The 27,111-nt window shown below is 44.7% G+C and overlaps 1 protein-coding gene across 1 annotated transcript in view; it reads right to left on the bottom strand.

The window, feature by feature from the left end:
- LTK (leukocyte receptor tyrosine kinase) overlaps window positions 1–27,111 on the bottom strand; it is a 177,915-nt gene that overhangs the window by 66,263 nt on the left and 84,541 nt on the right. The window contains exons 5-9 of the mRNA XM_090033393.1: window positions 18,480–18,619; window positions 16,500–16,637; window positions 15,141–15,293; window positions 9,264–9,364; window positions 5,134–5,294 (exon numbers count right to left, since the gene is read on the bottom strand). Coding sequence (XP_089889519.1) covers window positions 5,134–5,294; window positions 9,264–9,364; window positions 15,141–15,293; window positions 16,500–16,637; window positions 18,480–18,619 — 693 coding nt within the window. The remainder of the gene's footprint in view (window positions 1–5,133; window positions 5,295–9,263; window positions 9,365–15,140; window positions 15,294–16,499; window positions 16,638–18,479; window positions 18,620–27,111) is intronic.

Below are 27,111 nucleotides of genomic sequence, written 5' to 3'. Positions count from 1 at the left end.
CAAAAATTGCCCCCCAATCCCACAAACAAAACCAAAATCCAAGGACTTTCCCAGTGCTCATAAGATAGAGGCAAATCTTAGGACAGATCTTCAGCTAATATAAATCACGGTAATCAACAGAGCTACATCAGTTTATACCACTTGAGCATCTGTCTACTTCTTGAAAAGTTTAGCAATATCTCCTTTGCATGTCCCCTTCCCTGGGTGTCTCTCCTTGCTCAGGCTTACTTAGTGAGAGCCATGCATTAGCTGGTTTATCCAAGAAGACAGAATGCATGTCATCATGCTCTCTGAATTCAGAAGGGAAAAAAATACATGGAAGGCTCCTTTCCTAATGGATCAAACTGAACTGTTTTTGATTTAACATCATAAATAAACAGATGCCCGAGGTCTAGTCCATTTGGAGCTTATTAAAAGCACATGGAGTGAACCTCAGCTGCTGCCACTAGTGAAACTTGCTCATGATTTATGAGAGATTGAATTCTGATGTTCAGAGTATGCTGTATAAACTATTAAGTGTCCCACTTGGGAACACTCTTTTTCTAAATTAGTGGCAATATGTATACAAAATACAAAAACGTATATATACATACCAACCCAAGGTTGGTCCTTATCCTGCAGAGGATGAAAACTAGCATAACTCCACTAAAATACTAACAATATCTTTATTTATACCAGCTAAAGATGTGGTCTATTACATCTAAGTGAATCATTTCACACCCACGGGAGCTGGACCATACAGGAAAAACAACGCTGATACAACAACAGTGTACTGTAAACCAAGGGACTTCCACAACCCTAGGGACTTCCACAACTCTATAAGAAAGAAGGGGGGAACCAATTTGCCATCTGAGCATGGTGCCTCCTGAATCTGGCGGAGCACCCACAGAAGCCGCCGATGGCAGCAGCCAGCCGTCGGGGGCGGGGGGCCACTGGCCCCATCAGGGGGGCCAAGTGCACCTCCATGCATCCCCTACCAGTTGCCTATGCATCTGAGTCCACTGCTACAGACCACCACCCTTGTGGTCACAGTGTTGCTGCTTGTTAGGACAGTTTGGTTGCATCTGTAGTATTTTATAATGCCCTTGCTTACCTTCCTCAGTGTTCTGCCAGCTCTCAGTTTCTGGTGATTTATAGGTGTTTTTAGAGGGGAAGAGTCATAGGCAGATACATACTGCTAAAGCAGGGTTGGCAAAAGGGTGGATCTGGCCACTGGCCAGACTCCATTTCCTAACAGGCTCTGCCTGTGTCATGCTGCAGCCAGTTTCCATAGAGACCCCAGCAGCAGTGGGCCAGAACAGTGCAGGGCCAGGGTTTCCATGGAGACTGGCCCCAGCAGCACTAGCAGAGGGCACTGCTTAGTGGGGAGCTGCTCTGGGGTTGGGGCTTGGTTCTTGCAGCACTGACGGCATGGTCTGGAGTGGGGGCAGAGCTGCGATCCCCGCAGTTCTGCCCACACTCCAGCTCCCTGCCCAGCTACCATCCTGCCAGCACTTCTGGGGCCAGTCTCCATGGAAACCCTGGTCCTGTGCCATCATGGTCCTGCTGCTGATGGAGTCTCCATGGAAACCAGCTGCAGCAACACAGACAGGGGCTGCTGGGAAATGGAGTCTGCCACAGGGCTTTGCCTGCCCCTGAACCAGAGCCACCAAAAATAGCTTCCTATGTAGGTAGGCTTCTGATCCGGACACTGAACATTGAACCCTATGGTTTGCCATCCATCTCTCCCCATTCAATTTAAAAAACAATCAACCTGTAAGATGAACCTGCCAAGGGCTATGTACATGGTCCTCATCACCTTTCCTTGGCTGCCTAGTCCTCCTTTCTTCTGGCTTTCACCAGAGACTGCCTTCAACCCACTTTTGTTCCTCACAGCCTTCAATTCCAATCCCTCCCTGCTACATTTGTTCCATCTTCTCCTAGCCTGCCACTGGCTCCTTCCTCTCCCAGAAGCCAGAAAAAGAATAGGGTAGACGCACAGACCTTAACATTTTGATTCAAGAAGTCGGAGTAGGACCCTGAGAGAGAAAGAAGCAGCCATGAAGAGGAAGCTCATCTGGAGCAGGGGAGCTAAGATACGGAAGACAGTGGCAGGGGAAGGAGAGAAGAGAAATTAAGGCAGATGCTGCTTGAGTGAGATTCTTAATCCTTTACTGCCCCTACCCAGAAATATGCAATGAGTGAGTCCAGGCCCTATCAGAATGGTTCAGGGATTCAGGGCAGAACAAGGTTGATCACTGAGATTTCCTGCAGCAGGACAGGGGGCTTCCCTTCCTGACAGATGAAACTGAACTGTCTGGGGGAGTATATGCTTTTTGCAAATCCTGCTTTGTTTTTTCCTTCTCAGATTGATTTCAAGGTTTCAGGTTTTGCTGCTCTCACCTCTTAATATTCATAAGTTAACAAATTGGCAGGAACAGTTGTGGAGGTCAGTTGGCCTCAATTTGGTTGAGGCCTCCCTGCCACATTGGAAAATGGGATATGGCATTCTGCCCCATAACTGTATAGCAAGGACCCCCTCAGACAGGACAATACTAGACCCTGCATCAATCAAAGCGAAAAGACAGCCACACCCAGAAATAAGGAGAAACAGTAATTCATAGTCAAGGTTTTTATTTAATTGCAATGGATAACAAAACCTATTGTATTCTTACAGGTGTGGTTTCTACCACACACGTTAAGTTTGTCCAAGAGCTCCCATTATAAACCCCTGATTCCTCTTGCTTATAAATGCCAAAATTTGCCATTTATGTTAACATTTTACTTGCCATATCTCTGCTTCAGGCTGAATTTTTCTGGAAAATGTCAACCAAAATGGTTAATTGTTTCTGTGCATGAGGCTTAAGGAAAAATATACTGTTTTGCCAAGGTTGAAAACTGCCAGCAACCATTTCTTTTAAATACTCCAGTGCCACCATGCTTTGGAGCAGAGACTCTAAATTTAGATGAAGGATGTGCCTTTTGCTACCCCCTCAAATTTGGCCAAGTTATAAGTCTTTGAAAAAACGCAGTCATGTGCTCAGCTGAGACTTCTTTATACTTTAACAGTTACATCTACAAAGAGTCTGTCTTCATTAGGCATATACCAGCCTGGGCTTTCCCTGCAATTGCCACTGTGAGCTTCTGTGGGCAGTGCCAGGTCTGGGACTGGATACCTGAAATGAGAGCAGGAAGCCTGTCCTTCCTCTACTACACATAGTCTCACCTTGCTGAACCCAGTAGAAAGGAAGCTGCCTGATATAAATATGGAAGGGACAAGAAGCAGATCTGAAAAGGTAGGGAAGTATATCAGTGTAAGAAGTAAGGCAGCAAGGGGGAACAATACTGGAGGCTGGCATGGAGGGATAGGGGAATTGGGACTGGAAGCTGAGATAAAAGAGAAACTCAGACCACTGGGCAAAAAGATTAGGTTATGGAGGAGGTGGGGGAAATAGGGATTAGGGTGGACAGGGAGGCTGATATAGATAAGGTAGAAGGGGTCAAGCTTGGGGGTCCAGGAAGAAGTGTGGAGTTGAAATGGAACTCAAGTCTTAACTTTTTGTGAAACTCCTAGCAAAGTACATGTTTCTTCCCCCTATCTCTAGTACTGGTCCAGAGAGAGGATGACAACCTACTACTGCTACCAGTTATTCTGTTAGCTCAAGTGGCCCAAGGCTATGTGGTGGAGCTAAAGGTTCCAACCGTGCTGATGAATCATGTGGGTATTGACATGATGCCCCATGAAGAAATGTATGTTTTTTAGTTTGCTTTTTTAAAAATGAAAGAAGTTACATGCAGAGAGCTCTGTGAGATAAGTAATATTAGAGTATGTATTTAAAGACAGTATTATGATGTATATGTACATGAGAGTCACACACTCTCTTAATTCTGGCTTTTTCTAAATTTGAGTTTTACTTCATAACCTAAATAATATTTTAAAATATGTTTTATATTTTAAGATGTGTGTGTATATATAATGTTGCTGGGTCCACCCTAGAAACATTTTGCCAGCACAGGGAGTGTCTACACATGCACTTTAATGTGCAGTAGCCTATTTTACTGTACATTAAAGCATCACATAAAAAATCATGCTAATATACTAATGCACAGTAAAATTAGGCTACTATGCATTGTGGCACTAAAAAATGTGCGCTTTCACTACTGTGCATTAGGGCAGCCTAATACACATTTATTTAGTACCTCACATTAGAGGTGCTAAATTTAATGTGCAGTAGCAAAAGCACATTAATAAATGTGTAGACATGCCCACAGTATACTGGTATTCCTGTGCTGGTAAGGCACAGTTTTAGACATGTGAAAGTCCCAATGTGTACACATACTCTGAGATTTCATAATAAGTATATGTGTGCATGCGAATCACTGACTTATACATGTGTGTAGTGGATTATTCTTACTTAAGCTGACTACACGTATTGATACATACGCCTTTTCACACATAGCCAACTGAAAATCTGGACATTTTTGTTTACAGAAAATTGCTTTTTTCCTGACATCCTTGCTTGTACAACTAGTCTCACTCTCAAATCCAAGTGGACACAGCATCAAGGACCAATAGAAAGATGGGATAATATGAGTATGATGGCTGGGTAGAACAGCTTGAGGTGAATGGTTTCCTGATGGCTTCATCTTACTTACTTACCCACATTCACCTCTATGTGATTAGTTTAGCTACTCACAGTCTTAAATGAACCCCTCTTAAATTAACTAACTGCATTTTATAAATCATTCATAACATATAAATTGTTATTTTTCTCCAGCATCACAAGGCTCCAAAACACCCCTAGTTAATACGCCAGCACAAAACCCACTGACTTAAAATGATCAGAACAGTGAATAAAACTAGGGCTTATGACATTTCCCATTGGATCAGGCCTGTAGGTTTTCTTGCATTATAAAAAGACCATGTGCTGTTCTGTTTTATCAACATTGGGCAGCAATTGGAAATCTGTATCCCTCCATTAATCATGTAAGGAGATGTGCTCAACAACCGGACCTCCTGCACCCATTTACACCTGGTTTTAGGAGAGACGCTAAGAAGAGGCAAGAATGAAAACAACACTGCTCAATAATGGATTCAACACATTCACTAAACTCCACAGGCAAATACACGGATGCTGCCAAAGACACTCTTACCAGTTCTGGAGCACTGGAATTTGCAGAGTGATTAGAAACCAGCTGTCACTCCAGCTCCCTGTTCTTTCCCAGAGGGAGGTACAGACTCCATCTGTCTCTTTCTGGACAGATAATGAGAGGGTGCCATTGTAATTGCCAAAAATATGCACTGAGAATTGGACCTGTAATAAATAAGAGCAAAAAGATAATGGTGTTCTGTGGTAAAAGGAGAGCAAATGAGTGTGTGGGTCACCTTTTCTGACTGGTAAACCAGCCTTTAAAATGAGTCTTCATGATTTGTTACAATTTGGCTCCATCCCCTCTCCTGGACAGGCAGCAAACTACTTAGGTCTGTGGAGGGACAAGGGCAGGCCACAGATCTGGACCCCAGAACAACAGCTATAGCCTTTACAAAGCCTCAGCAGAATAGACACGTTCTCTTAGGGCCCACTTGACTTCAAGAGCTCTGACTTCCTAGTTACATCCCTCAGAGACAATGTGGCAGCATGCTGAGGAAACAGGTTTAGAAAAAGCAGTCTTTAACCACAAACTGCTTTGCTCTTTAATAGCATTGCAGTTAGGAAAAACAGCAAACTCCTAACTGAATTTCCCGTCTGTTTTTCACCAGCTCAGTGATTTCTGGATTTAGCTGAAGGCCTTAGGGGTAAGATAGCTCCTCCTGCCTGCTTGGCCTGGTCTATAGCATATGGTCATGGAATGGCATCTCTCACAGAAGCAATCCCCTTCACTAACTATGACCAGTTTTACACATGCAAGTGCCGCAGTGCCAGGTACTTTGAAAAGCACCCAGTGATGCATCGCCTGCAGTTGTATACACAGTGAAATGCGCGTCAGTGCACAGAAAATGGTGGCGGTGCGCTTTTGAACTAAAACACCTTCTTCGTGTTTTAGTTCAAAAGCGGCTGCCACCATCTGGGAGGAAGCTTTGCTGGGTGGCTCCTGCCCCAGCCCGCGGGGCTCTGGCTCCAGCTTTTGGCTGCCTTCCAAACACTCCACCTGCCCAGCACGAGCTACCAAGTGGGTGGAAGGTAGATGGGAGTTGGAGACAGACAGTGCTGGGGCAAGAGCTGCTTAGCTAAAGCCTCCTCCTGGCCTGGAGCAGCACAGCAGGAGCCAGAGGAGCTGCTGCTGGAGGCAGAGGGAGCCAAAGGGAGCTAATCAGCAGCTGCACTGGGAGCAACCCTGCCAGAAGCTGTGTGCGCTGACTATGGCTAGGCCAGCAGGTGTGGGCTGGAGCATGGTATGGGCTGCCTGTGGGCAGGGCTTGGCCCCATGCATAGTGCCATGGGGGCCTCAGTGGACCACCCACCTGGGCAAGTTCTGCTGCATGCACCCCCTGCCCACTCCTTCCCCTCACCCTCAGCTGGACCCTGGGACCTAGAGCCCAGGCAGACCGCTCCATAGGCACACATACCCCCCACATTTCCCACCCCCTTCATGAGGTGAGGGCCTCCCTGTGACCCTTACCCATAATCCCAGCTTCGCCCACCTGCCCACAGCCCCTTCCCACATAGGGAGTTTTGGTGAGTTGTTATGGTGGGTGCAGATGCTAACATGGCCTGCAACAACTCATCAAAACTCCATATGTGGCCTCCAGGCCCAAATAATTGCCCAGCCCTAGTATAGAGAGTCCATTCAAAGACAGTGGCCCCAAGAGGGAGCAGTAAGCCCATTATTCCATTAGGAAAGAGTGGGTCAGAGTTGATGAGCCCTGATGACCCTTTCATTGGTGGTTCTCTAGGAGGCATCTTCTCCACTATCAAGAGTACAGAGTCCAGAAACAGATTGTCCTTGTCAGGCTGACAGTTTTTCAACTGCCTCTGGATGCTTTAACCTAAGGTGGAGATTTAATACCCAGGAAAGGTAACAGGGAAGGTTACAGTCATAACTGTGTTCCTGTCCAGAGCTTACAGTTTAACTCAAGCATATTCATAGCTGTCATTTCACTCCTCCTCACAAAGGTGAATAGAGCAAAGACACTCAACAAACATGGGAGGGAAGTTCAATAAAAAAGACCATCTGCTATCAATTTTGCATCCCTTTTTACATGAAACATACCCATACTATCACCTTGGAGTGCCAGACTCCATCCTCATAATTTGGCCAGAGACACTTTCCACCTATAAAACAGATTCCACCCAGGTCTGATGTAAGATAAAAAACATTGGTTTCTGTCAAGGCAAATTCTTCTTCCTATTTTCATATGGAACAATCCCCCAGATAAGCCAACATCTAGTATTCAAAGACATTACCAAGTAGTTCCAAATCTGTCACATACATTTCCCTTTAGATTACATTGATTGAGGACGCACAAGAAGCTTTCACATGCTCCCAGTATTCTCAGAACCCCTCACTCTTAGGCTGGGACCTAAACTTTTTGCATCCTTCTCTTCTTTATCAGATAGGAAGTGATGCAAGGGATGATCCTTCCTTCCTTAATACAACACCATCAAGGCTGTATATGGAGAAATGCAAGAAGCCCTCCCTGAAAAAGCCGTGTGGGCAGGACAGCCCTGCACCTGCAAAGCTGCTCTTAACTAAACTGTAACTCTTGGATTCTGGTTACCATGTCTCAAGTATACAACAGATTCAGGCTCCCCTCACCTTCAGGCCTAATTTTTCAGGAGTGGTGTGCCCACTCCTAGACTGGGTATAGTGAAATACTGCCTTCCCCCCTCTAAGGCAATCCCTAATCCCCTCCACAGAAAGACTATTTCCTCTCTGTGCTCCACTTCTGTGAGGGCTGGTGTCAAGACCACAGCATCAACACCATCATTTCCATGTTAAGGGAAGGCAGAGGAACTGCCTCGTTTGTCAGTGAACCTGGAATCTATGTATCAGCACCTGTGCCAGCAGGGCTTAAGGGCAAGCACATAAAGTGCAGCTCTGCTACAGGGCACACAATAAGCTTTGAATGCTCACAACTGGACAAAATGTTTTCAGTCTATAATTTATTTACCAAAATTTTCAGTTTGGGTCAACCTGAAACTATTCACTGAATAGTTCTGAGTTATTTGGTGGTGGTGCTGGGGTCAGGGGAAGGTCTAGATAAACTCACAAAACAGGAGGAGGAGGAGATTGTTTCTCATTCACCCCGAAGGCCCACTGGGAGGGGCGCTGACAACCAGGATATCGTGTCATGCTTGCTCAGCTTCTCTCTCTGGCTCAATGAATACTTACGTGTTTTTTATAAAGGAAAATGGTCCAAGAGGAGAGGCTGATGGAATCTACTTTCCCAGGTCCTGATAAAATACATGACAACACAGCTCAGTAGTGAGAGCACTGTCCTGGGAGCTGAGAGATCTTACTACATATTACTACTCTGAAGCAAGGAGTATGTCCTGTAGCAGAGCCAGACTCTGTCTCCAGCTTGCAACAGCATTTCCAAAATAACTAGCAAACAGAGTATCATCTAATATTTCCACTTCCAGCCCTTACTGGTCTTACAGGGATCTGGGAGGAAGGCAAGGGAAATGGTCATATCCATGGCACTTATCTCCACATCTGCCCACCTTCTAGACTGGATGCAATTTCAACATGCAGAGTTTCAGTAGGGTGTGACCCATGATGATATCCATCCACCCCGGGAATATCCATCTCCCCATCAAATTCCACTTTCCAAACTCACTGGTGATCTGGCATTTCAGTTCCCTCCCATGAGAGTAAAGCATGACATAGACACAGATGTCAGAGAAGTGAACTCAGGCACAGGACGCGTCTCAGATGAGCTGACTGCCTAACTCCTTTCTCTCAGCAATACAGTTAACTCCATAGGTTTGAAGTGAAGGTTGCTAGGATGAACTGCTAGTGTTTCCAGCACTTGAACACTGGTGGCCTTTGCTCATTGTGACCTGTTTTCTAGTTAAAGCATACAGACCTCTACGGTCTAAGGTCTCTCTGTGGCACGCTAGCACGGGACCATCATTTTGCCTTGTTTTAAGCATACACCTGCATGTCCCTTCTAGAATCCAATGCCTGGCTAAATGTGTTGTTCAGTCAGCAGCAATAATTTCCAGGATTCTCAGACTGTATACTGCATAAAATGAGAGAGAAGGTGGGTAATATACAAGAACTGGGCACTGGAAACTTCAAGATCAGTTCCACAAAGATGCTAAAACTGAGCAATATACCTGGTAATCTCCACTGGCCATCCTGGCAGGCAAGCTGGCACTGTAAGCCTTGGCAACACCACCTGTCTGACTGCTGTTTGCTCGTAGGTATAAGAAGTCACCTGTGAGCAGGAAAATAAATTAGAAAACAATGACTTAATTAATCTAGCCACCAAGAAATGTCTGTTGATGGATGCTCACTTATACATGAGCACTTGATCATGGAAGAAACACGTCTCAAAATTAATCAATTTGACATTTTTCTTTTTCATGCTTTCTTAAAATCATTTATTGACAGTGTGCTGAAACCTGTGACAGGACACAATGCAAGCTGCATTAGGGCATTAGTGTGGATTTATCCTTGAGGCAGTATACTCCAGTGTACTGGATATCATGAAAAATTAGGGAAAATAGATTTGGGCAGGGTGGGAGTTGGGATCTCCACACCTCCACTGGAATGGTAGTGACCAAAACTTAAACAACATTTCTATGCTTTTATGACTCACAGGAAGAAGAGATGAAATTAGCAAAAATTCTCTACAGCTGTTATGCCTGTAACAGTAACGTTTTACCGAAATAGGCTGGGAATTAACTAGGCTTTTTTGCTGAGAAAAGAAGGTCTGCCAAGGTTCTCATGAGAGAAAAGGCGTGAGAGAGGGGAGTAACCATATTGGACTGTCCAGGTCTGTCTGTACTACAGAAAGAGTCACGTTACTACGCAGATTTTTGCCAATGTGACGGTACTAAGAGTTAGAGCAAATGAGCTGTTTATAGATGCTAAATTTTTCTAGGTTTAATCCAGACTACAGCTGTCACTATATGCACGTGGACATGTGTAGTCCAAATTAAAATTGGCTCCAGTCTGCATTAACTAATCCTCACTGAATGAGGATTAAAGTTAATGCAGATTAGGGCAGTCTGAACTAGGCAACTTAAATTGTATTAATTATGTACATATGGCAGTTATCTAGGGATTGCTGTTTCATAGATTTCACAGATTTCATAGATATTAGGGCTGGAAGGGACCTCAGACGATCATCGAGTCCAGCCCCCCACCTGAAGGGCAGGAAGTCAGCTGGGGTCATAGGATCCCAGCAAGATAAGCATCTAATTTGCTCTTGAAAGCGTTCAATGCAGGTGCTTGAACCACCTCTGATGGCAGGCTATTCCAGACCTTGGGGGCTTGGACAGTAAAGAAATTCTTCCTTATGTCCAGCCTGAAATGGTCTTGTAGTAGTTTATGACCATTCGACCTTGTCATCCCTTGGGGCGCTCTGGTGAACAAACGTTCCCCCAGATCCTGGTGGTCACCCCTGATAAACTTATAGGTGGCCATCAGATCACCCCTGAGCCTGCGCTTTTCCAGGCTAAAGAGTCCCATGGCTCTCAGCTTGTCGTCGTAAGGTCTGCTTTCCTTACCTCTGATCAAGCGCGTGGCTCTCCTCTGGACTCTCTCAAGCTTCTCCACATCCTTTTTGAATTGTGGAGCCCAAAACTGGATGCAATACTCCAGCTGCAGCCTCACAAGGCCGAGTACAGGGGGAGAAGGACATCCTGGGTTTTGCTTGAGAAGCATCTATGGATGCACGCCAGCATTTTGGTCGCTTTACTAGCCACAGCATCACATTGCAGGCTCGTGTCATCTTGTGGGTAATGTTGACCCCCAAGTCTCTTTCTTCCATAGTGCTAGCCAGTGTAGCACTGCCAAGCCTGTAAGGATGCTGCAGGTTTTTTTCCCCAAGGTGGAGAACCTTGCATTTTTCGGTGTTGAACACCATCAAGTTCTTGTCCGCCCATTTGCTGAGCTTGTCCAAGTCAGCCTGGATCACCCACCTGTCTTCTGGTGTGGATGCTTTGCCCCAAAGTTTGGTGTCATCGGTGAACTTGGCCAGTCCACTCCTGACTCCAGTGTCCACATCGTTAATGTTGTCCATGCCCACTACCAGATGCAGCAAGTGAGCACAGTTAGAATCACTGGGCATGTCTACACAAGATGCTTAATGGCAAGTTATCATAGCTTACTGTGAAGTAAGCACATGTGTCTATACATGCACATGCTTACTTCACAGTAAATCTCCCTAATCCCAAGTAAATTTGCTACCTGCAATGCAAGCAGCAAATTTACTTGGCAGTGGTAACAGCACCATAGCCCTCATGTAGACACATGGCCGGGAGTCAAAGCTGCTCCTGGTCAGTTGGGAGATAGCTCCCTGCTCCCAGGGCAGGCTCCGCTGCAGGAGCTTGGGCAGGGACCTGACAGCAAGGAGCTCCAAGCCCCTTGCTCCCAGATCACTTATCTCCCAGCCCCCACTGTACCATCATGACTGGGGAGCAGATGGCTGAAAGACCTTTATCTCCCAGCCCAAGATCTGCAACCATGGGACCTGGGCTGGGAGACATCTCCCAGCAACAGCTCGGCAACAGCAGGGCCGCTGCTGGAAAATGTTTATCTCCCAGCCTAAGCCCCACGGTCGTGAGCCCCACCAGCCACGTGGTCACAGACCTTAGGCTGAAATGACCATCTCCCAGCAGCAGCTCCACAGTTGTGGAGCCAGCACTGGGAGCGCCCTGCTGACAGAAGATGGGGAGCTTGTTCCCTGCCCAGCTCTGCAAGCGTGGAGCTGGAAGGGAAACAAACTCCCCAGCCTGTTCCTTTCCCCCCCACCCCCAACCACGCACTGTGCTCACAGAGCTGCAATTATGATTGCAGAGCAGGGGGTAGGAGCTCTCTGCATGGGGACAGTTCCCCACCCAGCCCGGAGCTGCCTGGGACCTGCCCTTTACTGGGATAGTTCCCAGCCAGAGCCAGTCTGCATGGGGACCTGGAGGTGGCCAGGGACTGTACTGTTTTGGGCAGCCCAGCCAGCTCTGGGCTGCACATGCAGACTCCCCTGCACAGCCTGGGGCTGGCTGGGAGCTGTTGTGGTCAGGGGAAAGTCCTAGCTCTGTGCCCCAATCAGGTAATCAAGGTATGGGGCTTAGAAAGAGCTGCAGGGAAGGTCCCAGCCCCCTGTCCCAATCTGCTAGTGGGATAGCTAGCAGAGAACTAGCTGCCCCACTGACAGATCAGGGCAGGGAGCTGGGACCTGCCCCGCCCCTCAAGCTCTTTCCAAACCCTATGTCCCAGACTGGGGAGCCAGGACCAGCAGCTCCCTGCTGCCATGGCAGGGGGACACTGTCCCTGCCTCAGAAGCAGACAGCCCCCTGGGGCCAGGAGATAGCTGTCTCCTGGCCAGGTGCTCCTTGCCAGCCTCTGGGCTAGCACCCACAGGGAGCCTGGAGCTCATGCCCAGGGGCGGCAGAGACACATTGCAGGGAACTGGGAGCAAATCTGCTCCCTAATCTTGTATGTGTAGACACCTACCCAAAAACCCATACTGTGCAGTAATTTACTGCACAGTAGATCTATGCTGGAGTAAATGTGTGTGTAGACATGCCCATAGAATCATAGAAAATTAGGGCTGGAAGGGTCCTCAGGAGGTGATTCTAGTCCAAACCCCTACTCAAAGCAAGAGCAGCCTCAACTAGATCATCCCACCCAGGGATTTGTTAAGCCGGGCCTTAAAAACCTCCAAGGATGGAGATTCTACCACCTCTCTAGATAACGTGTTCCAGGGCTTCATCACCCTCTTGGTGAGAGTTTTTCCTAATATCCAAACTAAATCTCCCTTCCTGCAACTTGAAACCATTACTCCTTATTCTGTCATCTGTCATCACTGAGAACAACTGAGTTTTGTGGCCCTGATTGTGAGTGGCAGGCAGGGAAGGATTTGCAAGGCATGCTATTTAGATTTCATAGACATTAGGGCTGGAAGGGACCTCGGGGGATCATCGAGTCCAGCCCCCTGCCCAAAGGGCAGGAAGTCAGCTGGGGTCATAGGATCCCAGCAAGATAAGCATCCAATTTACTCTTGAAGGTGTTCAGTGTAGGTGCTTGAACCACCTCCGCTGGCAGACTGATCCAGACCTTGGGGGCTCGGACAGTAAAGAAATTCTTCCTTATGTCCAGCCTGAAACGGTCTTGCAGGAGTTTGTGACCGTTCGACCTCGTCATCCCTTGGGGCGCTCTGGTGAACAGACGTTCCCCCAGATCCTGGTGGTCACCCCGATAAACTTATAGGTGGCCATCAGATCACCCGAGCCTGCGCTTTTCCAGGCTAAAGAGTCCCATGGCTCTCAGCCTGTCATCGTAAGATCTGTTTTCCTGACCTCTGATCATGCGTGTGGCTCTCCTCTGGACTCTCTCAAGCTTCTCCACATCCTTTTTGAATTGTGGAGCCCAAAACTGGACGCAGTACTCCAGCTGCGGCCTCACCAAGGCCGAGTACAAGGGGAGAATGACGTCCTGGGATTTGCTCGAGAAGCATCTATGGATGCACGCCAGCATTTTGGTCGCTTTACTAGCCGCAGCATCACATTGGAGGCTCATGTTCATCTTGTGGTCAATGATGACCCCCAAGTCTCTTTCTTCTGTAGTGCTAACCAACGTACCACTGCCGAGCCTATAAGGGTGCTGCAGGTTTTTCCTCCCAAGGTGGAGAACCTTGCATTTATCGGTGTTAAACACCATGAGGTTAATATCAAAATAAAAGTATGTTGTTATTTTCATACACAATATCGCTTCTGTTTTTTTCTTTTCATGGGTGGGTGAGCCAGCTGGTGGGGATCAGCCTTTCTGGTAAGGGAGATAAGGTGGGGTTTGCCCAAAGCAAGATCAAGCCCCCAGCCCAGTCTGGTAATTTTCCCCCACTGAAAAGCAGAGGTGGTATATTTAGATCCTGGCTTACTACAGCTCTCTCACCCCAGGGTCCAGGACATGAGGGCTTCCCCCCACCACCACTGAGACAGCTGCCAGCATAGCCCCTGCTGCCCCTCCCTGCGGGCTGGATATGGATGTTCCTCCAGAGTCAGACCAAGCCCAGAGCCCGTATGTCTGCATGCATGTCTGTGGGTGTGTGTTCATCGGTGAAAATACAAACAATACTGCTGTAAACAAAGACAAAAACACTTTTTTATTTAGATATTGAAAACAGTGAATGGTGTAACAAATACAGTTTGAGCCAGGAATGAGTCCCTGTTGTTCCCTGATTTACACAAGGGTCCAGCACCCCCTGCTGTCTGTACTGCAGAAATGAAGGAAAACCTCTCTGTTGATCAATGATCGTCTATTATTCTTTTTTTAATTGAAATTTGATTTGAACGGTATGATACTAATTGATTAACATGGTTTAGAAAATGGTGAGCATATCTACAAATGGGTGTCTGTCCACACAGACGGGAGAAAAACTGCTGACTGAAACAACCCTACCCTTGACAGAGAACCTGGAGCCAGAATAATTATTTTTGAAGTCTTATAGAGAGCCCAGTTGGGCTGAACTTTTCTGTGCTTAGCCAAGCTCACAGAAGGTTCTACCCTTCCCATGTCTACCTTCCAAGGTGACTGACACATGCTGATCTAGCCTCTTTTTTAACAGACGCCTTTTTGCCATCCTCTTTAGCAAGGAACGTGGCTTTCTTCCTGGGATCTTTTGCAGCAGCAGGATGTAGGCTGCCATGGTGGCCCTGCTTTACCTGTGGCAGGTTAGGGTGTTATGTCATGTGTTGTGTCAGGGTCAATTGTGTAGATTTGCTAAGAAGTTATAATATGTATTTGTATAGGATGGCCTAGATAGGGATGATCCTATTTTAGGCAGGGAGTTGGACTAGATTACCTCTGGAGATCCTTTCCAGTCCTGTTTCTCTATGATACTATGGAATCATAATTGAAAAACACAGTTTAAGCTTAGCTGCAACATAGTTCTAGCTAACAATGATTTCAAAGGTGATTTGGAAAAGGGGTACAAAGGGTTTTTGAAGACCATATTTGTGGATAGAGATGGACATACATAAGGAACCTACCTACAGTGTCTTGTAGGGCAGATCCTATGAATGAAGCTTCTTGTCTTGTGTCCACAAAGCTCATAATGGACCAAGGGGAAGCTGTAGGGTCTTTCAACGTCCAGCCGCAGGGATCCCGTTCAAAAGAACAGTGTGCTCCCTTGGGAAGACTGCCTGTGGGAAGAATTGGAAAAGGCTGGGAAACAGCAGAAATCCAAGCAGGGAAGAAAACTGTAAATTCAGTTACATTTTTTTAAATCATGGGAACTAGAGAGGTTATGCCAAGAGAAACTACAATGACTTATTAGTTCCTTTCCATGTTGTCACAACAAAAAACTGTAGTGGTCTTGGAGATCACATCTATTGTTATCAGAGATCCTGCATATATTTCTTATGCTAACTACACCAGAAAACTGTGGTAGCTAAGATTCCATAGTATAGCAAAGATTGTCAACTATTTTAAATAGTGATTACTGTATGTTACATCTGTCAATTGCTTGGGAGTCCCATAGACTACTTTAGTTGCTAGCTAATTTAGAAGTAATTTAAATTACATTATTTCATGTGGTGCACAGTAAACCTGTGAAATTCCCTATGATAGTAGGGGCCTCCAAAACTACACCTGTATTTTACAAAGACAATTTTATGTCCAGAAACATTGTGCTGATGCTAAAATAAGGGTGCTCATTGCTGCCAGATGATTGGGATTTGAGTCTGGAAGGAACACAACCCTCCCACTGCATGGATGTAGAAAGGAAGGCTTTCCCTTCCTCTGAAATAGCAGGAACTGCTATGGGCAGGCTGCCAAGCTTCACATACCAATAGTCTGAGCCAGTGTCTAAAATCTTGTATCCCTAATCCTAAAAGTGCATTAGCTATGGATATTCCAAGTCCTGATGTTCAGTTAAATGAAGATACATTAAATTAATTACACAGGCAAAATATCCAATTACTCTTTATAAGGAATCAATTTAATTTATTTCTCATTCCAAATTATTATACTTGATGGGTTGAGCAGAAAGGGATTTGTTTTTAAAATCTGTATCGATCTCATTTTGTGGCTTTTGTTGTGTATATTTTGTTAGATGAATCCCAGGTGCCTATTTTCTATGCTGATCCCAAGGGATGTATTGCAGATTAGCTATTTCCAGCTAGAGTTAGTAGATAGTATAGTGACCCACAGGCTGTACTTTTCCTAGGGAATTTCTAATGGTGACTGGAGATTAGATGGAGCCTCCATTTTGAGCTGCTAACATGACCTGACTGGCTGAGTCCCTTTGGCTAGCTAGCTTTTGTGGCAAGGTGCTTTGACTGCTGCATTTTGAATGACCAAAGAGGAACCATAGAAGGATCCCAATAGGGAGCAAGCTCCATACTTACCACACAAGGCTCCTTCATCCTCTTGTGCAGGACAGTCACTGTGAAAATCACAGACTTGCAGATGGCTTATGCAGTCCCCATGTAGGCAAGGGAAAGCAGGGCTCTCGTCATCCCTGGAAACACGTTGGCTTCCATTGTCTAAAGGGTTTACCAGAAAGAAAGCCCAGAGAGAGTTGTCAGCATAATGCCCAGGGCTAGGCTTTGGTTCAGCTGGTTCCTCAATCCCTCACGTGCCCCTGTCCCCTTCCTACCTTATAAAGGCAACATATGCCCCATCCCTATTAAAATATACATTTAATTTTTACGTTTGTGCCAGAAAGTCTTCAAGCGTATAACAACACAGAATAGGGAAAAAAAGTAACATGGTCCAGTGAACAATCACAAGGACAGCCTACAAAATGAAGCAAATCCTCCCCACCCTTGCAATAATAAACAACCATCTTGAAGCCCATCCAAACTAAACATTAAAATAAAAGTGCAATGTTCCAAAGGTGTGGAGCCTAGCTACAGATGGCTCTACCCGCTACTCTGTCAAGGCTATACCATGGGACTGTCAGCAGCTTCAATCAAACTGATAACAGATGTTGCTAAATCCAGTCCCCAAGGTAGATTCTACATCTTTTAAGAAGTGTGTGACCTAGAAGTGCATTCTTTGGATAACAGGGGATCTCTGCAGCTGCTAGTTCACCATTAGCATGGTATTTCCTTAGGGCGCTTGTGTTATCACGTGGACTTTATTTATTGCCCCCTCTTTCCTATTTCCCTCCCACCATTCCTTCATATTTCTTTGTACTTGCACTACATCCAAAACCACAGCCATCTTTATAACTCATCCTTCTTCACTTAAATCCCTTGAAGTTGCCTTCCACTGAATACTTTTTTTTTAATGTAATGCTTTGCACATGGAAAATATTTGAAATCTCTAGTACGGTCATGAAAATTGTGCCCAAAACTTAGAGGTTGCATGGAGGCAAAAAGCACATAAATCAAAGGAAATCTCTATGAGGATCAAAAACTCTTTTCACCTCTTTTTTTAAGGTAACAAAACCCACATTTCCATGGATACTTTTAAATTCAAGGCATCCTCGGCAGTGCTTCTTCCCAGCACCGCGAGGCATCATGCTAGTCCCTGAGAACAAGAAAGGGAAGCTGACAATGAGCCTGACTGGGTGAAAGGCTTTGCACAAACAGGCCCTGCCTCTGCGAGGAACGTGACTGAAGTCAGTGCAGCTCCACACACGTGCAGAGCTTGCTTTGTCCACATACCCTGCCACTCTGTAGCTTCACAGTCTATAAAGAAAATGTGAAACTCATGAATCTAGTTTCCTTCTCCCAGCATAGTGAAGTAGAGGAACAGAGAACAGGCCTGAAGGCCCCTTTCATCACATCCGGTGCTTGCAATATACTAAATAAAAAGCAGCACAGTGATAAAAAGAAAAACAAATTTCTGTTTGTTTCATTGATCTATAACAGAAATTCTCAACGTAGTGGTCCCATTCTCTCTTTCTTTGAGGCTGTGTGATGGAGGGCCCAGAAGTGTATTTCTGTTGGAATATGGGGTTTATGGTAAGGAAAAGATTGAGAACTGTCTTTTGACTTGTTAAATAAAGAAAATATTAAACTTTTGAAAACAACTTGGCCCAAATATTTAAAATGATGTTAGCAAGTGCTTCTGTCCCTGCTACATTCTTTGTTGCTAGTTTGTTTGCCCAACAATGAGGCAAGGCAGATCCCTTCTGAGAGGGATGGAAGCATGACTGCTTCAATATGGACATAATTTCTAAGGCTTTGACCTTTGGTCCTCCATTTAAAGAGAGTGATTTTTTAACTGAGTAGGTTGAGAGCTGTTTTTGTCTGTGAAGCACCCCTGCAAGTGTGGACTTCTTCCAGAACCCACTCAGCAAGTTTCATCAGCAGCTCTCCTTTTCTGACTACATTCGCTGCAGCTTTCCAAAGCTGGTGAGGTATGTTGGAACCTACCATAGAAGCAGTTCCTGAGCTGCAAAGAGCGCAATGCCAACAGCCCAGCCTCTTGTGCTCCACAATTTGAATACAGCAGGAAAATCTCAAAAGGTCTCTTCACTTGGCCAATCTCAGCCATCAAAACTTTCCACTTCACCCTATGGAAAAACAACAAACAGCTATCATGTAAGTTTGGAACATGTGGGAGCCCGAGGCATGTGCAGCTCAAAGTTTTTCCATTATGGCAAGGGAAAAAGTATCTATCAAGAGCAAAAAGAGGGATGAACAAGAACTCCAACAGAATGAATAATAGTTTGCAGCAACAGCATTATAGACTCAGCGTTCAAGATTTGAAAGTTCACCTTTCAAAGCTCTGTCTTGATGACAGTGATGATGATGATGAAGTAAGGGTCTACCATCCACTTGCAAGGACTCCTTAAATAGGATCTGAGCCTGTATTTTCAGCCAGTCTACTTTGGACATCTCCAAGATTTGCTTACCACGTATTTGATTATGCAATGTCTGTATTTGCAAACACAAATCAGACGATCAGCTGAGCAATCTCTGAATCTGTGAGAGCAAGGGCTGATTCTGAAGATGCTCAAAGTGGAGATGACCAGCCAAACATTTGATCCTAAATGCTTCTCACTTGTGTTTCTAACACTGAACATCCTTTTCTGTGTTTCTAGTCTTGGCAATTATAAGAAGTCCACTGCTACACTGGAATGCAAGTGCAGAAGACAGAAAACTGTGGATGACAAAGAAAATTATTTTCTCTCTTCTCCAACCTCCCCACAAATACAACATACCACATAGATAAAAGTCTCTACACTATAATCTTAGGAACACTTGTGGCAACTTACAGAAAGACTGATACAAGAGGCATCGATTTTTTAGGAGTAATATCTTTTATTGGACCAACTCCATGGTTGGGATAGATTGAAGCATTTTACATCAGGTTCCTGCTTTGCATTCAAAATTGTGTCTAAGCCTATCTCAACCATGCAGTTGGTTCAATAAAAGATATCACCCCCCCAAAATCCTGGCCTCCCGCATAAGTTCTGGAACATCATGGCTACAACCTCACTCCAACACTACCAGAAAAACTGATTGTCACGTGGGCCTGATTTTTAAAGGTTTTTAGGCACCTAAAGTACAGACAGATGTCCAGTGAGATAAGTGCCCAAATCCTAACTTATTCAGTGAGAGCTGAAAACCCCACAAGACAGGTGTTTTCATCTTTAGGCACCTAAATAGCTTTAAAAATCTGGCCCATGATACAACTTTCCTCCTGTTGCTAAACAGCATTAAAAGGCAGCTAAAATGCATGAGACTTCCCCAGTATTACTTTTCATCAAATAACTATCTGTGGTTGCCATGGAGATGTTACACCATTACTAATGGTCCATCTGTCTGATCATGAGTGGATGGGGAGACGGTCCCCACAACAGTGAATGGCAGACATCTCTTAACGTGTGCATTTCTTTGCTGCACACAATGAAAACTCAAGGGCTTGGGCCACAGACATGAAAAAACACTGCAAGTTTCCTGTGTTTCTAGGCTTATAATCTTCCTGATTTATGTCAGACTATGTTAATGGAATATCTACCCAATTAATTAATTAATTGGTTAATGAGTCTCTGACTAAACATTCTCTGGTAAAACGATGCTGCTTATTTTTCTCCATCTTTTCTTCTTATAACCTCCCTCCTCCCCTTCTGAGATTTATCTGCGTCTTACTTAAACCACTGCAGTCTTCTGGTCCTATTTGCTTCCCCTATCTCTGTTTCCCCTAAGTATGTCTCTAGCATTTCATCTCAAATCAGAGGGGTTTTTTGATACTGTAGGGTCGCTTTATTCAGTTTCAGAAATATCCAACACCAAAACACAATTGCATTACCACTGCTATATGGTAGAGTAACCAGGGACCTCCAGCAATGAGACATGATTGCTTAGCTTTCCTTTTATATTACACAATAGCCTCCAGGACTCTGCAGTACTGAGATAGCTATAAATGCATTATCTGTGTCATATCACAGCACAACATCCAAGACCATTCAGCACTGAAACATAACTGAATGACTTCCCCTATATTGTACAGTATACTATGTCCACTCTGTGTATTAGATCCCCCTGCTGAGAGACCCTGCACTGTTACCTCCACTGAACTGTAACATGCCTCCTATATCCCATAGCTCTGAGGCAGACAAGGTTCTTTGGGTAAATCTGATCGTTTATTAAACCAACTTAAATAGTTGGGGAAAAAATTTTTTTAGCAAGCTTTCAGGTTTAAAAACCTTTTATCAGGCTGAGGAAGCCTCTGCAGTTGGTGTGTGCTCTTCCTGGATGGAATGAATAGTGAAAAAGCCAGAGGCTGGTCTGCATGCAAGGCAGGCAGTCAGTGAAGATGTAAATTGAGGAGTCAGTGGGTGAGAGACAGGCTGGGTGGGGGGTGATGGGGGAGAAAAGGGGGATTAATGTAGCAGTTAAATAGTGGAGAGGTACCTGGGGAGTCAGATGTCAGGCAGGTTATAATGTATCATAAATCCAAAGTCTATATTTAGTCCATGATTTTTTGTATCTAGGAGGTTGATGAAGTGAAGTTCATAGGCTTGTCTCTGAGAAGTGTTTTGTAAATTCCCTTTGAGGATTAGAACTGAGAGACTGGAGAGAGAGTGGTTTTCTTGTGAGAAATGTGTCCCCACAGGTAATCGGGTACTCTTGTCTTTGATAGATTTCCAATGTACATTCATTCTGGTGCGCAGTTGTTGTTTGGTCTCTCCTACATATTTTCCATCAGAGCATTTGGTGCATTGGATGAAATATATTACATTTCTGGAGGTGCAGCTGTAAGGTGCAGGGATGCAACATCTCCACCACATTTCTTGTCATGGCATGGTCTGGATCCATTTGGTGTGTTCTGGGCCTTAGGAAGTTTGCTTTTGGGATGAGGTTAGTGAGGTTCAGTACTTGTTTGAAGGCTAACTAGAAATTAGAAATGCAAAACCTGCCAACACATTTTCACCACCCCCACAATTACTACACCCCACAACAGAGCCATCAGCATCCCTGCATCTTACAGCTGCATCTCCAGAAATGTAATACATCTCATCCAATGCATCAAATGCCCTGATGGAAAATACACAGGAGAGACTAAACAACAACTGTGCACCGGAATGAATGCACACTGGAAATCGATCAAAGACAAGAATAACCAATTACTTGTGGGGGAACATTTCTCACAAGAAAATCACTCTCTCTCCAATCTCTCAGTTCTAATCCTCAAAGGGAATTTACAAAACACCTGTCAGAGATAAGCCTATGAACTTCACTTCATCAAACTCCTGGATACAAAAAATCATGGAATAAATATAGACATTGGATTTATGATACATTATAACCTGCCTGACATCTGACTCCCCAGGTACCTCTCCACCAGTTAACTGCTACATTAATCCCCCTTTTCTCCCCCATCACCCCGCCAAACCTGTCTCTCACCCACTGACTCCTCAATTTACATCTTCACTGACTGCCTGCCTTGTATGCAGACCAGACTCTGGCTTCTTTACTATTCATTCCATCCAGGAAGAGCACACACCAACTGTAGACACTTCCTCAGCCTGACGAAGGGGTTTTAAACCCGAAAACTTGCTAAAAAATTTTCCCCAACTATTTAAGTTGGTCTTATAAAACATATCAGATTCACCCAAAGGATCTTGTCTGCCTATGTCCTTAGACCAACATGGCTACAACCTACACTCCCATAGCTCTGAGTCACACCTGCACTACCACTTTATATCACATCACAGCAGGGAGGAACCTTCAGCATTAAGTTATATTATCACCATTCTATATAACAGCAGATCATCCAAGAACCTCCAGCACTGAAACATTGCTGTACTCTCTCCATCATGCATTACAGTACCACTTCCAACAAGCTCTAGCACTGAGACCTGACTTCCATTAACTCCACTACACAGCATGGCAGTACTACACCCAGAATCTTCAAGAGTGATAAGTAGCTTTGCATTATGCAAAAAGAGGTACAATGTTCCACCTAAAAGCACTGCCCAGGAATTCTCTTGGTACAGACCCTCAGCTCCAATATCTAACTGCAGTGAGTTTTCCAATGCCATAAATAATGTACCTTCTTTGCTTGGTCCCGGGATCAAAAACAGAGGCTATTCAAAGCCAATTTAATTTTCGTAATGGAATCAGGAACAAAGCCTTTTGTATATAAAGCAGAAGATAGATCGTTGTAGCCGGCTTTCAGATAAGCCCAGCTTGGCAATACCTTTACTATCGATTTTATGTCAGGGCAGATCTCAGTAAATTGGCTAATATTACTACACGTCTAAACAGAGGCATTAAAGCTGCACACACACTTGGAGAAGCTGTCAGAGCCTTACACATCTCTGGGCAACTTGCAAACAAACAAAACATTTTTGGATCTGTAAAGAAACTGAATGCTCAGTGCAAGAGAACTCAATGACCTGTATGGCCCTGGTCATTTCTAGAGTTCATCAGTATTCTCAGCATTACAAAACTTCTGGCTCCTCTGTTTGCCTCTGTTAGGAAAAGGCCTCCCCACTTCTAAATAATCCTTTCTATTTAATGCCTGACCAGCTCCAGAAAAGAAACCTGCTGCTGGATCTGGAGAAATTATGCTTGAATACAAACAATAACAACTTCTTGTGTTAGAGTGAAAAGAGAGGGAACGTTCTTGTACTAGAGAAAGTGGCTGAGGGACCCTTGGGGACTGCCTCTGTCCTGCACCCAGAGCACTGCTGTGAAACACATCTTGCCCATTCACTCCTGCCCCATAGCCAGCAATTCCCAAAAAACAAAACAATGCAGCTACCATGGAGCAACCCTGAGTGCACGCTAATAAACACACCTGAGATATAGAGCTTAAGTGCACGTGCTCAGGGCTATCCTAAGGAGGCTACGAGTACACTGCCTTCTTTTTAAAGGACCCATGTGTGCACAACAGGCCAGGCCTTGCAATAGGCCTTCCAGGCATAGCACAGGCAGTGCAGACATGCCATTAATCATGCTTTATTAGGCAATGCCTAGACTCAGGCACATAGTCATGCAAAGCAAAAAAAATGCGTGGGCAGAAGGGTTTCCCACTAGCTACTGTTGTGTGAAAGATTGTGTGCATCAACTTAAAGTAACGCTGGTCCCAGTATTAATTTCTCCTTCTAACAGAAATAGCCCATAATACCCTGAATTTGGTTAGACAATGATCTCTGGGTAAACGAGGTATCTTCTAGTAGACCAACTAAATAGTTGGAAAAATTGTTCTTTGCAAGCTTGTGGGCACAAACACCCTTCTTCAGGCTTAGGGAGAGTCTGCTGGTGCTTGTGTGAATTTGGTTAGACACTTAGGTCAACGTTACATCCAAAGTGGTCACCTTACAGAAGCACTGCTACCAGTCCAGACAGTGGAGATGAGGGGAGCTGGTGTCTGGTGTTCTCCAGCCTCCTCTCTTCACTGTTCTCTTCCTGGAATGGTTTCACCAAAGATTGGTCTAAACTGTGGATAGGAACAAATGGACCAGCAGCTTCAGCACTACTAGTCTGATGATGAATCGCACTGATCAGAGAGGACAATACCATGACAAGGAGCACTTCTCTCCTGTGAATGGTACAAACCTAGGGAAAATACTCTGCTGACAGGTTCAGGAGGAGGAACTTAGTCAGGATAGGAGGCTTCTAGAGCCAGAAAGACAAAAGCCCAGTGAAGTGCTCCACTTGAACTGAGTGGGTTATGGCTTGGCAGCAGGGATGAGGATTGGTGGGAGAGGCTGAAGTCAGGTGTTTTGTGGTTCCTGCCTCCCTGAAAAAAACTGCAGTGCTAATTTTTTGCTGACATAAATCTCTAATTTTGCTTCAGCAATGTCCTGTGGTAGTGAGTTTCACTGGCTAGCTATATAAACTGAATACTGAATTCTATCCTACTCAACTGTTTGGTCCTTGCCCTTCTTTTTACTTCCAACTGTAAAGTAGCGCATGGAAGCAGACAAAAACATGGAAACAATCCCAAACCATCCAAAAATCCAATTCTTCAGCCTAGTCTCTCTCTTCCTGACAAGTGGTTGTGCTAGGTCTGAAGATACAACAGAGAAATTTGATCTTGGATCATGTATTGGGCAAGGAAAAGGTAAATCAATATGCAGTGAGTCGGTTTTGCACTATCACACACCCCAAATGTGTTTCATCCTGGGTCTGTGCAGATATTTTTTTTAAGTTTAATTATAAAGGGGGGAAAAAACCCAGACAATATTCATTTAAAGGTCTCCAATTCCAGCCCCTTTTTCTTGTTTCCAAAAATTTGAAACAGCCCAGAATTGCTGTCCATCTTTTAGATGCCCTTAAAACACATGCAATTATCCCAGCAATTATTTAATTATTCTTTTCATTAATCTAAGGTGTTAACATCAATGTCTTGGCCAAACTCCAGTTCAGCTAATTATCTTTTAACTACTTCAATACTACTGTAATTTTAATTAAAGATAATCCTAACTCCATCTCTTCAAACTGTTGGTTAGTATTCAAGCAGACTGTTAAACAGTTGCTTTGTTCCACTCCAGAGACAGCTGCATCTGAGTGATGGGTGGAGGGAATTACAGTGTATACCAAGTGACTAGATATTGTGGGTGCTGCTGTATCAATTAGGCTTTTAATACATTGAAATGGGTCTGAAATCTAGCCATGCTGGCCAGCAGGAACTGGCTACATTCTGGAAGTGGCAATCACAGTCCGGGCTGCAAGAATGACATTAGAAATTGACCTCTGAGAAAGTAACTGCTTCCCTGCTGCATCAGTAAGACGATATTATGAGTGGTACAGGCCTGCCTGGAAACAAAGGGAGCAGGAATTAAAAATAGGAAGCGAAAGGATCAGAGGCCTGACAATTAAACTTTTAAGTTAAACTGCTGACCAGAACAGGAGTCTTGGCTGGGTATATCCATGGCAACAAAAGGTAGCGCCAGGGAATCCAAGGGAAACAAGAGCAGGGATCTGTTGCTGGAAGTCTCCACAGAAGCTAATCAGGCATCATAAACTAAAAGCCTGCAGTGTACTTACCCCTGCTCGTAACAGGCAGGCAGGAGAAAAGAAAAATGAGCACAAGGAGGGCTCTAAATCAGTAGGCATGTAGGCCCTCCTCTCTTTTTTCTGCTGCACCTCAAAGAACCCTCTTGTTCCCCCTACCTTGTATATTCTAACACCTATGGGAATGACAAAACAAATGGAAGAAGATCAAAGAAAGGGAGATTCAGGTTAAGAGCCACGTTTACTTGATATTCTTGTCTGCCTGTTCTTCCTCTATCAGAATACCCCTGAACTCTGCCCAGGCTGGGATGATCCTGTGATACCATCTTGTTCTGAACATAAGTTGGCCTTTTTTCCGCCTCAGAAAGAACCATAATCAACTTACACACAGGTTGACCTATGTTTGGGACAGTGACCTGGCACAGCACCAAGAAGGAGACTTTGTTGTTTTTATGGGTGCCACGGGGGTCATCTACTCCATCATGATTACTGTGGCAAACTCAGCTCACGAGGGGAAGACACACAACAGCTGGGTGATCCAAATCACCACCTGAGTTCCTGGCGATCTCGCTGGTTTGCTTCACTGGAGTGGGAGATGGCAAGATAGGAACTCAGAAATCCTTGGAACCTGGTGTCAGGTAGAGGCATGCAGACGTCGGTCTCAACTACAGGCTGCCGGGAGCTAAGAAGCCTTGGGTCCCCACCTCTGGAACAGTCCATGTGGTGGGTCACCACTGGAGCCGCAGAGCCAGGAAACAGGGCACAGGTGAGCCGATAAGAAACTATGCAGGATTCACTTTGGAGCCTTGCCCATGTTTCATTGAAATTGGTCAAAACCAACACTGAAACATTTCTGATGCAACAAGTTAACATTTTCCAACAGAACACAGTTGTCAGAAAAAATTTATACACCTACCACTGTCCTTCTTCCCCATAGCTCCTCAAACATTAGACCATTTGAATTTGGGATTATTTACATTCAGGGTTTGGTTCTTCATGTCATAAGAAGTCTAAATCCAGAACTGCACTTCAAATCTGTCCTTTTGATAAGAGTCTGTCCCTGCTCAAACCTGTAAATAATTTCCATTACATTAAAAATATCAGCGTTGATCTGTATTGCTGTGGAATTTTAGGCTGAAGACAATATGATGAGCCTGGGGCAAAATTGCCGTTGGTATAGAGGATGCTTTTTTCTTATTTTAGAATTTGGAGGGGGGGGCAAGTTCTTTCCTTGGTTGATTCTACTGTTGCATTTTGCAAGAGAAGTAACAGTTCAAGGAAAAAGACATTTCCCTAAAATTGAGCCTGAAAATGAGGGGTTGACATATATGTGGGATCAACTTATACTCAAAACATTACAGTAGTTAAAAATACCTGAACAATGAAAACGTGACCTCTGTCACTATGATAAACCCCCGATGCTATTTAGAAAAATAAGCCCATTTCTGAAGCAGTATTTTGCACCCACAGATGTTTGGCATATCACCTCAGTACTAATGAGGGAGACACAGGGAAAAAACGGGGTAAATGTTTTGGAGGAATTGTAACCTACACTACATTATATGTTTTCTTCTGTGCCTACTCCATGGGG

Source organism: Crocodylus siamensis, chromosome 2 (assembly GCF_052110815.1).
Source record: "Crocodylus siamensis isolate JL-2025a chromosome 2, ASM5211081v1, whole genome shotgun sequence".
Lineage (NCBI taxonomy): Eukaryota > Metazoa > Chordata > Crocodylia > Crocodylidae > Crocodylus > Crocodylus siamensis.
The sequence above is the reverse complement of the archived record's forward strand: the minus strand, read 5'-3'. Positions and strand labels throughout refer to the sequence as shown.